Source organism: Rhinatrema bivittatum, chromosome 8 (genome assembly GCF_901001135.1).
Source record: "Rhinatrema bivittatum chromosome 8, aRhiBiv1.1, whole genome shotgun sequence".
NCBI lineage: Eukaryota > Metazoa > Chordata > Amphibia > Gymnophiona > Rhinatrematidae > Rhinatrema > Rhinatrema bivittatum.
Genome location: NC_042622.1, coordinates 13,722,204 through 13,734,571, shown reverse-complemented (window position 1 = coordinate 13,734,571; position 12,368 = coordinate 13,722,204). Strand labels below are relative to the sequence as shown.

At 49.9% G+C, this 12,368-nt stretch overlaps 1 protein-coding gene across 5 annotated transcripts in view; it reads right to left on the bottom strand.

The window, feature by feature from the left end:
• LAMA5 (laminin subunit alpha 5) overlaps positions 1-12,368 on the bottom strand; it is a 241,584-nt gene that overhangs the window by 145,541 nt on the left and 83,675 nt on the right. For all 5 annotated transcript variants that reach the window (XM_029611751.1, XM_029611754.1, XM_029611755.1 and 2 more), the window contains exons 7-8: positions 10,865-10,980; positions 6,791-6,909 (exon numbers count right to left, since the gene is read on the bottom strand). In XM_029611751.1, coding sequence (XP_029467611.1) covers positions 6,791-6,909; positions 10,865-10,980 — 235 coding nt within the window. The remainder of the gene's footprint in view (positions 1-6,790; positions 6,910-10,864; positions 10,981-12,368) is intronic.

The following is a 12,368-nucleotide window of genomic DNA, read 5'->3' as shown; positions in this document are numbered from 1 at the left end:
GTCTGACATGCTGGTAACTGTGTTCTTCCTTTGCATTAACATGATAGATTTTAGGGTTCATGTTTATACTGCATGGCTGGCAGCAGTAGAGTGGATTTACTTATATACGCAGCACTGGCTTTCATAGTGTGGTACCTGCATCATTTTTACAGGTTTTGGGGGAGATTTTTTTAAGTGCTATTTGGAATAGAGCCAGTTAAGATTAAGTTATTTATTTATTCTCTGCCTTTCAGGCAGTTTACCCGTACTCAGAGGGAGATTTGTCCTGCTGTGTACCTCTGGCTAACTTTAGACCACCAATCTCAGGATTTGAGGCTGCGGCCATCTGGTCCCCCAAGCAGGGACCCTACCGCCAAGCTCAGCTCCCAGTGCTGGACCGGCAGGAGAAGCTGAGCTACTGTGGCCAAGCAGCCCCGATCCTTATGCCTGCACGCTGACAGTCAGGGACGTCAGAGGCCAGGGAAGAAGGGGCTGGAGTGGGAAACCAAGAAATAAAGCTAAAGGCACCCCCCAAGAAATCCAAATAAGCAAAAAAGACAGGTGAAGGAAAGCACAGAAAAAGCAATGCAAACAGAGGCCAGCCCCTCCCCTGCTCCTCCGCAACCGAGGAAATTCGAAGGGAAAAAAAATCATTTTTCCTTTGCACTTCAAAGTGGAGGCTAGGGCCTACATTTCCTTCTGCTCGAACATTTGCATTCAGTTTTCATCAGACAAGGATTAACCACCAACAAACGTGTGTTGTTTCCAGTAACCAGCAAAGGGAAGGAAGGGGATGAGGTGCGGCTCATGTGCAGAGATACTAATGACCGTGGAGAGAGGGGTGGCTAAGCTCAAGGACTCGAATCCACAGGCATGGGTGAAATCGATATTCATGGGGAGCGAGCCAACTTCTCCTTCAGTAAAGGTTCGGGTGTCGCATACGAGCTGCATCAGGAGGGACAGGATACTGTAAAAAAACCAAAATGGAGATAATACTTACCTGATAATGTTGTTTTCCTTAGCGTAGACAGATGGACTCAGGACCAATGGGTTATGTGCTTCCCCCGCCAGCTGATGGAGATGGAGTCAGACGTCACCCTAGATACACCCCTGCAGTGACCTCAGCCCTCCAGTATTCTCTTCAAAAGCCACTGTGGACATACTATGGAAATACAAAGGAGCCGACCTCCTATATTCCATTGTATATAATAATTTATCTTCGTTCTCCCTCTCTTTTTTTCCTTCTCCCAGTTAAGGCAACCTTGTTATAATGTAACTTTATGCTCCTTTAAATTGTATCATGTTGATTGGTTGGTTACAGTTACTGCTTAGTTCGATGTAAACCGAGTTGATTTGATTTGTATCAAGAAAGTCGGTATATAAAAGCCTTAATAATCAAATAAATAAATAAATGGAAAAAACTTGACTAAAAACGGATAACCATAACTGTACTCAACCAATCATAAACACTGCACCTAAGATTATAGATGCCCTGATCTAGGGATTGGGGCGATGGCTTACCCGTAATCTTTTGGAATTGATATCCATTCCACAGGCGAATCCCTGCCATGGGCGGGAGGGGATGCTGAGTCTGTCTGTCTACACTGGAAAACGAAATTATCAGGTAAGTAATTTCTCCATTTCCTAGTGTGTAGCCAGATGGACTTAGGACCAATGGGATGTACAAAAGCTTTACTCCCGATCGGGGTGGGAGGCTGTTCGTGGTCCAGTTAACACCGTCCTTGCAAAGGCTGCATCCTCCCGGACCTGAACGTCCAGGAGATAGAACCTGGGGAAGGTGTGCAAGAGGATCACGTCACTGCTCAGCAGATGTCGATGGGAGACAGCAGTCTAGCTATTGCCCATGAGACTGCCTGAGCCCTAGTGGAATGAGTTTTAACCTGAAGAGATAATGGCTTTCCTGCCTCCACATAGGCTCCCGTAACGACCTCCTTAATAATCCAGTGAGCTATGGCAGCCCGTGAAGCTGGTTTGCCCTACTTCCTTCCACCGTGAAAGACAAACAGACGGTCCATCTTTCAGACCGGTTCTGAAACTTCCAGATACCGTACCAAAACATACTGACATTCAAATGGCGGAGGAGACGGTATTCTTCCGCAACCTTGTGCTTATCTAGGGATGGCAACGAGATGGACTGATTCAAATGATACTCTGAGACTTCCTTGGGCAAACAGGATAGAATGGTACAAAGCTTAAACGCTCCTGGAGTCATCCGGAGGTACGGTTCCCAACACGACAATGGCTGTAGTTCAGATATGCAATGTGCCGAGCATTTAGCCACCAGGAACACCAGTTTCAGGGTTAATAAATAAACACAAGGAAAGACTGCACAGCGGCCGAAAGGAGGGCCCTGCCCAAAACTCCAATACCAGATTAAGATTCCACAAAGGAACTGGCCACCATAGGGGTGGCCAGAGGTGCTTCACTCCTTTCAGAAAACAGGCCATGTCCAGATGATGTGAGTTCCCTTCACCTCGCCCCTGATACAGGAGAGAGCCGCTACCCGGACCTTCAAAGAGTTAAGGGTCAAACCTTTATTCAAGCCATCCTGCAAAAATTCCAGAATTAGTGGGTTTTTGACCGTCTGAGGGGAAGTACCCGCATTCCTCGCACCAGGCCTAAAATATTCTCCAGACCCACACATATGCTAGGGACATAGAAAATTTCCACTTGTGGAGTAAGGTGGCATATCCTCACTTCATCAGGCGAGCCCTCTCAAGAGCCAGACCATAAGACAGAATCGAGTCACCCGGAGACTCTCTTCCACGGACTTTACCCGGATCAACCAGTCGTCCAAGTACAGGTGCACCAGGATTCTCTCTTTTCTCAACACTGCTGCTACAACCACCATAATCTTGGAAAATGTTGTTCTGGGGGCAGTGGCCAGGCCAAAGGGTAGTGCCCAGAACTGATAATGGCAACCCAGTACCGCAAAGTGTAGGAAATGTTGATGTTCTTGCCAGATTGGAATATGTAGGTAGGCCTCGGATAGGTCCAGGGAGCTTAAGAAGTCTCCTGATTGTACGGTCATTATCATGGAGCGTAGGGTTTCCATGCAGAAATGAAGCACTCGTAGATGTCGGTTGACGCTCTTGAGTCCAGGCTGGGCAAAAGGAACCTTCCTTCTTGGGTACAATGAAATAGATGGAATAACGCCCCGTATTTTCCTGGGGTGCAGGTACTAGACTTGGTTATTCTTAAGACTTGGTTATTCAAACAAGCATTTCCGGACACAACCCAATGACACATTCCAATGACTCCTAAAACTCCACTCCTCTTGTATATAACATTTATTCTGTATACTATATTTAAATTGTATATTGTTTAACCATCTCTTTTCTCTCCTCTCTTCTTCCTTCTCCAAGTTCGGCTACCCTTGTTAAATGTAACTGTACTTTCGGACACCACAGTTCTAGTTTTTTGTTTATAATGCACTCCTGTTCGATGTAAACCAGCAAGATATGTTTTCATGATTGCCGGTATATAAAAACTCTAAATAAAATAAATAAATAAATTATAGCCCTCATCCTGAGGAGCCTTAACAGGATAGTCTCCACTGCCTGTTTCTTGTGCTGGGAGTGACAAGGAGATATCATGAATATGTCCTGAGGACTGCTGCGAAATTCCAGCGCATATCCTTCTCGTATGACCTCCAGTACCCAGTTGTCCAAAGTGATCTCGACCCACCTTTGGTAGAAGAGGATCAGTCAACCCACTATCTCCTCGTTCTGAGGGTGGGTCGGCAAAACTTCATTGGGGGTTCAGGACAACCTGAACCTGAGCCTGTCCCTCTCTTGGGCTGCCAACTCCGAAAGGACTGAGACCCCCCACAGGGCCGAGACCTCTGAAATGTCAAGTTTCTGTAGGGGCGAAAGCATTGGGAGTCCCTGGATTGACCCCCTGATAGGCAAGGGGCACTATAACTGCTTTCTCTTATCTTCTGGTAGCCGGGGTACTGGAGATCCGCCCCATTTACTAGCCAGCTTTTCCAATTCACTTCCAAAGAGTAGTGATCCACTAAAGGGCATCTTTGTGAGATTTGCCTTGGAGGTTGCATCTGCTGAACAATTCCGTAGCCTTAGCTGTCTTCTGGCCGCCACCATGGAGGCCACTCCTTTGGCAAGGTATGGACTAGGTCCAAGCCCATGTCAACTAAAAGGGCGGCGGCAAGTTCCATAACTGCTCTGGAATTTGCCCCCAAGTCATCCACCCCCTGAAAGAAGAGTAGGCACAAACGAGCTACCAGGGCACAACAAGAAGCAATCTGTAAGGTCATTGCTATTGTGTCAAAGGCCAGTTTAAGGATGGACTCCATCCGGCTATCGTGCGCATCCTTACATCATCAGGAACATAGCGGATCTGTAGCGTCAAGCCAGCCCGGGGACACCGGGACCAAGAGGCAGGGAGAAGCTGCGGCTGCATCTGTCCGTCAGAGCTGAAGGGAGTCGCTCCCAATGTAGAGAGGGTGGAGCGAGGAGCGAGAAGAGGCACGAACGCAACAGAGAGGGACCTTTAGGTATCACTACAGGCGAGCGGGGCTCAATCTTTTCTCCAATTTAAAAGCAGAATTTCTTCTTCCAAAAGAAGGGCTGAGGTCACTGCAGGGGTGTATCTAGGGTGACATCAGCTTTGAATCCTGACTCTGTCTCCATCTGCTGGCAGGGGAGCATATAACCCATTGGTCCTGAGTCCATTTGGTTATATGGTTTCAGATAAAAGCCCAGCAAGGGGAGAACCTCCATGCACCCATTTACCCTACATGATAACATACCTGCAGGGCAATTTTTACATCTCCGTCGCCTGTGTTCAAGTCACACTGACTTATTCAACAATGAGTGATTATAGCTCAGTGAGTCCTTGATTGTGGTTATCCCCATCGTATCATTAAGAAAGCAGATAAGTGCGTATTGTTTGTGAACCGGGACCTGCTGTTTTTCCCATGGGCACCCGTGGACCTTCAGAGCCTGATGTGAGCTTCCATTCTCTGGTTGGGTGAGCACGTTGTGCGGTATCGTTGAACGCCACTGGAGCTTGTTGTCCCTTCATCCTGTTCTTACATCTCTTCCACGCTTCGCATTTCACAGAGATCAGAATTTCCGTGACTCTCCAATTTCATCAGAATTGCAAAACCCCCTGGCCTACCACCATCCACTTGGGACATCGACTCTGCAGAGAATGTAGTGATCGGCCCTTGTCCCTTACAGTCAAGGGCTTTGAACGCCCAGTCACACACAAGATCTACAAACGTCGGGGGCTCATCAGACTGTAATTCTGCTGCTGCGGTTGGCATCATTACACCTGCCTGTGCCGTTTGCTAGATGCTGGCCCAACCATTCGGAAGGTACGCGCTCGCAGACCAGAACATCGCAGTCGTATTAGACGTCAATACGAAGAAGAACCCCCTCATGCCTCACCGGCAACGTGCTAATCGTGCAATTCTACTCATCGACCGAGTCCCACGTCGCTCTGGAGGTGGTAATTATGCCAACCTCTTGTTGCAGAGCGAACAGCGCTGGATCTGTCTCCTGCAATCAGGACAGCGATTGGTCTCCTTTTTACTGACTTCTCGTTTCATTCTCGTTTCCTGTTTCCGTTTGCTCTTTAGCAGATGAATTTCAATGTGTTTCAGCGTGAGAGGTTATATTGTCTGACTGCTTCCTACACTTGTGAATAAGGCTAATTGCATGAATTTTGAAAATCAAATATTTATGTAAGAGACTGTTGCGCCAGTGAATCCCTCATATCCACTTCCCCCTCCCTCCTGTGATGCCTGTTTTCATTAGATTTCTTGCCGGCTGGAGGAACTGATGTATTGCATACTTTCTGGTTTTAGTGACTGTAAATGGGGCCCATAGGATTAAGATGCCTTTTAGCCCTTGGGTGATTTCATTCCCTCCCATCACTGCCTCCCCACCCTGCCTCCCCGATAGTCCCTCCCCTCGTTACGGTTGCTCATTCACATTTGTGTGACCTGTTTTGGCGCCTTTCTCAAGCTTCCTGAGCGTCTCTGACACCATTCGCTGTAATCGTCAGCGATCGGCTATTTGTAGGATTGCACTCTATTCAGCTATGGGTTTGATCTCTTCCCGGATGGCTTGTCTTAGGTTTTTACCTGAAACCGTGTATTTTTATATTTTAATTACAGTATCCCCTCCCTCCCGATGCAGCTCATATGCAAAACACAGACCTTCACTGAAAGAAAAGTTTGGAAGATGGATTGCAGACCATGAATGGTGAATTAAAGAGAAACTTCACGCATGCCCGACTCCAGCTCGGGAATCTGAAGCTCTGAATGGACCCCCCACACCCCCACACTCCAAGTTTCCACAGAAAATTCAGTCCCGTGGCTCCCGCTGCAGGAGCAGCGTCCACTGCCCCCAGTCGTGGGGAGGGGGAAGGAAAGGGAGTGGTGAACATTGCTTTAGGGCGACACCCCGTGGCCAACGTCAGGTCCTGTGATTGCAGGACCTCCAGAAGGAGGCTCTGACAGAGGACCGTGGCTAAGAAAACTGAGCTACAAAGTTATAAAAAAAAAAAAAAGGGGGACCATCCCAGGTAAGTGTGAAGGAAGGCTCCCAGCCCTGCTTCTGATTTCAGCTGCAAGCCTCGGAGGAGCGGGAAGACACTGCCTGATGGCTCTGTTTCCTAAATCTCTTCCCCCTCCCCCATAGACAAAACATCCTCGTTCCCTCATTACGGGGCGTCTGCGCTGGGAGCCAGGGCGGTACTGCTGAGCTTGCAGGGGGGGGGGGGGGGGGGGGGTGGAAGCACCACGGGGCGTGCCACTGACCTGACAGTCCACGCAGACGCCGCCCCCCTCGTAGTGGCCACGGTGGTTCAGACTGGCCTTGCGACGCTCCACCTCTGGGTCATAGTAGCAGTCCTGGGCGTGGCCGTGGCACTGACAGACTGCAAGAGAGGGACAAGAGAGAGGCATCAGAACCAGAAACTACTATATGTGAGGGTGCCCGACAAGTTTTACTCTGTCTCCATCTGCTGGTGCGGAGACACAACCCAGGTGTCTGGACTGATCCTGGTACGTACAGGGAAACCTGATTCCCTCCATCCCCAGGACATCTCCTTCTTCCTGTAAGTACAGGCAGACAAATATGCGTCCACCCCACCAGGCCAGGTTCCCTTTAGGGGCACTCTAGCCCTGCAAACAAAGACCCGAATGCTGGGCATTGTCTGCTCTACAGAAACTGCAGACAAGCATCACCAGCAAAACTGAACACACCTAAAGGTCCAGGAAGTTATAATCATTCATGGGAAGCATTTTTTTTTTATTGTTAAAACAGCAGTACTAGTTAGATGTAAAAGTTGAAACAAAAAATACATATATCTTTCTCCTTTAGGAACCAGAAACCTGTATTCCCAGCAGCCTCAAATGCCTCCCCAGTGTATTCTTTGTTCATCTGCCCATCCTCAGAACAGGATTTTACGATCCCTTTCGTAATGAGACGTGCGCGCTGATAAAGATGGCTGCTCTTCTCTCCCCAGGGGCCTTCCCCTCTGCACGTGCTGGGTGCGGCCGGCGCCAAGCCCTCTGCTGAGAGACCACACAGCAGCTTGCTCTTCCCATCCGTCCGTAACCAAGGGACCGGCAAAGAAGCGCGAAATCGCAAACACCTCTGACATTTGCCATAAGCCAGAACAGAAAATCAAGCCTGGACGTTTGCTGACTTGCCTGATCAAGAAACTAAACAAAGTGGATCCAGCATGACTGTCGGTCTTATTCACTCTCTCTCTCTCTCTCGTCCAACTCCGAGCGAATGTGTGCGGACCAGGGGAGGAAGAGCCGGTGGAAAAAAAAAAACCTTACGTCCCCTGCTGGGTCTCCCAGCCCCGACGGCACTCGCGCGTGGACAGCGTGCCACGGCCGGACCAGGGCGAGTCTGATTTCAAACGAGCTCTTGCGGGAGAGTGCTCTGTGCGTGTCCCAAGAAGGGGCCGACAGCCGAAGCTCGCTCCCTGCAGACCCTCCGCCATCTACAGGGGGGGGAGCGGCCGAGGCCGCGCAACCCAGAACGCTCGTCCCTTTGACAGTCGCTCGGCTTTCAGAACCTTAAACCCAGAATCCCAGTCAGCACCGAGAGAAGAATCAGAGTGGGGGAGGAATCATCCTAAAACCGGGAGCCTGACGGTCAGAAGGGTCTGTCTGGCTAACTTCACTAATAACTTTTTTATGGATAAGTAGAATTCATGCGCTGACATCGTCTGCTCATTTTTAAAAAGATGGGAGGAATGCTGCGGTTTTTGTATTTGATAACTTTAAGTTTGCCAGAGAAAGCACAAGATCTGAATTTCCCATTCCCTCTCGGTGGCAAAATTTTAGCTGGGTAAGTCCCTGACCCGGCTATAATGTAGCAGGGCAGGAGGGCATTCCAGGGGCGTCTAGAATTTATTAGAGATGTGCATCGGTTTTTGTGTTCGTGTCGATCTTCGTTTTTCGGCCGCCATGGAAAATGTCGGTTTTTGTCGGTTCGGGGTTTTTTTTTTTTTTCGCGAAAAATCAATTTTTCGTTAGCGCGCGCTAACGAAAACCATTAGATTTTGTTAATTTTTTTAGTGTGCACTAATCGGAAAAACGAATTTTTGCGAAAAAACGGGAAAATCCTGGCTTTTTTCGGGCTCCCTGAAGCATGCCGAATTGGACAATTTCGTTAGCAATTTTCCAATTCGGCAACAACGAATGCACATCTCTAGAATTTATACAGCTAGGGCTGAAATTCAGCGCCAACCAGATAAACGTCGGCGGATAAATCGCTGCCCTATTCGGTGGGCCGCTGAATACCTGCGTAACACTACCCAGGGGAGGTTACCGAGTAACTATTCCGCTCATCCGCTCGCCGAACGGAGACCTCACGAAGAGCTTAGGTCAGAGGCAGTAAAGAGAGAAGCTCCAAGCTCCAAGCACGAATCTGAAGGAACCGGCAGCCGAGGCAGGGGTGGTTTATGATCAAAATCTTCCTCGTGTGCGGGCAGCTAGGAGATCCGCCAGGCGTTTCCTCTTCCCAGACCGCCTGCCAATGTGAACGCCTTGGCACCTACTTTTAACCCTTCAGCTGTCAATCTCCTGTGGAGCCTCCCTCACCCTGCGGGAGCAGTTCTCAGCAGCAGGGGGGTGGACGCTGAATGTGCACAAGTGTTTTTCTACTCAAAGGCCTTCAAGATCATTTTGAAAGGGAAAACACGCAGGCCGTTTCCCTGTTATGATCGGCTTCTGCAAAGTTTGCGGATGAGAGACGTGACCCGGGCTTCACAGCGGCTTTCCCTGCAGGGAGGGTCTGGGCAGAAAATTATGCACGGGCATTTGGAAATCAAATTCTCCCCCGTGATTTCGCTGCCTGACCTCCATTCGCCCACCCCTGGCAATGCCCCTTACCCTGTGCTAAATCTTTCCACCCCGTGAAACTTGATAGATTTAACTGCAGGGGTCGGGGAGGGATTTTCAGCCTCAGGGAGTTGCTTGGGCAGCTCCTTATTCACATGGGTAAATCCCCCTGAAAGTGGTAAGGGAACCATTACTGTAATTTATATTTCACCTTTCAGTCACTTTAAAGCAGATGACATTCAGGTAACCATGGGGGAGGAGCAGCAGTGGGATCTGAACCCTGGCTTACTCGGCTCATAGCCCCACTCCTCTAACCACTAGCCTTCTCCTCTAGCTCCTTCTGCTAACTTGATCCCCTCTCCCCCACCCCCCAAGTATTTGTCCAATTTCAGAGCCAAGGCGCCTAGGATCTGCATTATTACACATGGGTCAGTACCCTCGGTTATGGGACGTACTGTTTCCCATCCATCCCGTCAGGGAGGGGGCACCGCACTCAGATCTGAGATTCACCCAAGAGCAGCCATCAGTAGGGAGGAGAGGAAGCTCAGGAGAAGGTGAAGGGACAGACAGACGGGCAGACGGATGACCTCCCCCCGGGGTTCACTGGGAACACCGCCTCTAGTCACCGCACAGGGCTCCATAAAGAGCTGCAGACCCGGGGGCTATCGCGCAGAATCTTCGGACCCCCTGCTGCGTTCTCCGATTCCACGTCCCACGGACTGACAGAGAGAGACCCGGATTAACGCACCAGCAAATGTGACAAGACCATTGCAACTATTACAGAACTCAGCAGCTAGAAGATCTGATCACATTACCCCAATATTAAAGGACCTTCACTGGTTACCTGTTAAATACAGAGCTCAGCATAAAGTCCTATCCCTAATTCATAAAACCCTCTACAATGAAAAGATAGAACGGTTAACCTCAACATTACATTTCCATATCCCATCAAGAATCACAAGATCAGCAGGTACAGGGATGTTACCAATTCCTTCATCTGAGATTGCTCAGCTAAATAATGTGAGAGAAAGGGCTATTTCCATTGCAGGGCCCCAGCTGTGGAACTCTCTACCCCAGGAACTAAGGACGGAATCTGACATTAAAATACTTAAAAAGGGCATTAAAACTCGGCTATTCAAACAAGCCTTCCAAGAGTTATTAACCTAATGATTTTAACCTACTGATTATATACCATTGTAAAATATATAGCTGATTGTATTATCTCTGCTCTTACTATACTGCTTCTCTGTCTACATTTTTGATTATTTAGTTTACTATTTTATTTTTATTTATATTATGAAACTATGTATTTACATCCTTTTCTTTTTTGGAAATGCAAATATTTTTAAATGAATATTTGTTAGCTAATGTAAACCGATTTGATATGTTCTCATGAAACACCAGTATATAAAAAATGATTAAATAAATAAAATTCCCCATCCCCCTCCGCCCCGGATATTTGTTTTTTTAATTTTTTTGTAAACTGCCATGAAAGTTAAGCCATAAACTGTTGGAGAGCAATCTCCTTACGTTCACATTCGTTTGCGCTGTCTGCGGTGGCAGGCTTCCAGGGCAGCTGGTTGAAACCAGGGCAGCAGCTATCGCACGAGCCTCCGCAGGTGTTGTGCTGGCAATCACAGTGAAGCCTGGAAAAAGAAAAAAGGGAGATCCCAATCAAGAATGACCCAAAGCAGAGGCTGGGGAGCACGGACTCCCAGGCAACTCCAGCGTCGTGCGAGGGCTCATCGCCGAGGGCCGCGGGGGAGTCCAGTCGTGCGGCGAGGCTCGCTGCTCGTTTGGGAGAGAGGGGGGGTTCTGGAAAAGATGTGAACAAGATCAAGGACCGAGCACCAAAAATATCACAAGAGCTTCAACCAATCGGGTCACTGCAAAGCCAAAGGGGCTTTTGTATTCTGAGGAATGACAGATTGCCCTCTCCTCACCCTCCCTGAGAGTGCCTGAGGCCAGGGAAATGTACATGGACTAAAGTGACCATCTCACCCAGGTCAACCAGGCCAGAGATGGGAGGAAGGCATGACAGACCCTCCCCACAGGGCAGTGTCCAAGGCCAGAGATGGGAGGAACGCGTGAGAGACCCTCCCCACGGGGCAGTGTCCAAGGCCAGAGATGGGAGGAACGCGTGAGAGACCCTCCCCACGGGGCAGTGTCCAAGGCCAGAGATGGGAGGAAGGCGTGAGAGACCCTCCCCACGGGGCAGTGACCAAGGCCAGAGATGGGAGGAAGGCGTGAGAGACCCTCCCCACAGGGCAGTGTCCAAGGCCAGAGATGGGAGGAAGGCGTGAGACACCCTCCTAACAGGGCAGTGTCCAAGGCCAGAGATGGGAGGAATGCGTGAGAGACCCTCCCCACAGGACAGTGGTCAAGGCCAGAGATGGGAGGAATGCATGAGAGACCCTCCCCACAGGGCAGTGGCCAAGGCCAGAGATGGGAGGAACGCATGAGAGACCCTCCCCACAGGACAGTGGCCAAGGCCAGAGATGGGAGGAACGCATGAGAGACCCTCCCCACAGGGCAGTGGCCAAGGCCAGAGATGGGAGGAACGCATGAGAGACCCTCCTCACAGGACAGTGGACAAGGCCAGAGATGGGAGGAACGCATGAGAGACCCTCCCCACAGGGCAGTGTCCAAGGCCAGAGATGGGAGGAAGGCGTGAGAGACCCTCCCCACAGAGCAGTGTCCAAGGCCAGAGATGGGAGGAAGGCGTGAGAGACCCTCCCCACAGGGCAGTGTCCAAGGCCAGAGATGGGAGGAACGCGTGAGAGACCCTCCCCACGGGGCAGTGTCCAAGGCCAGAGATGGGAGGAAGGCGTGAGAGACCCTCCCCACGGGGCAGTGACCAAGGCCAGAGATGGGAGGAAGGCGTGAGAGATCCTCCCCACAGGGCAGTGTCCAAGGCCAGAGATGGGAGGAAGGCGTGAGACACCCTCCTAACAGGGCAGTGTCCAAGGCCAGAGATGGGAGGAATGCATGAGAGACCCTCCCCACAGGACAGTGGTCAAGGCCAGAGATGGGA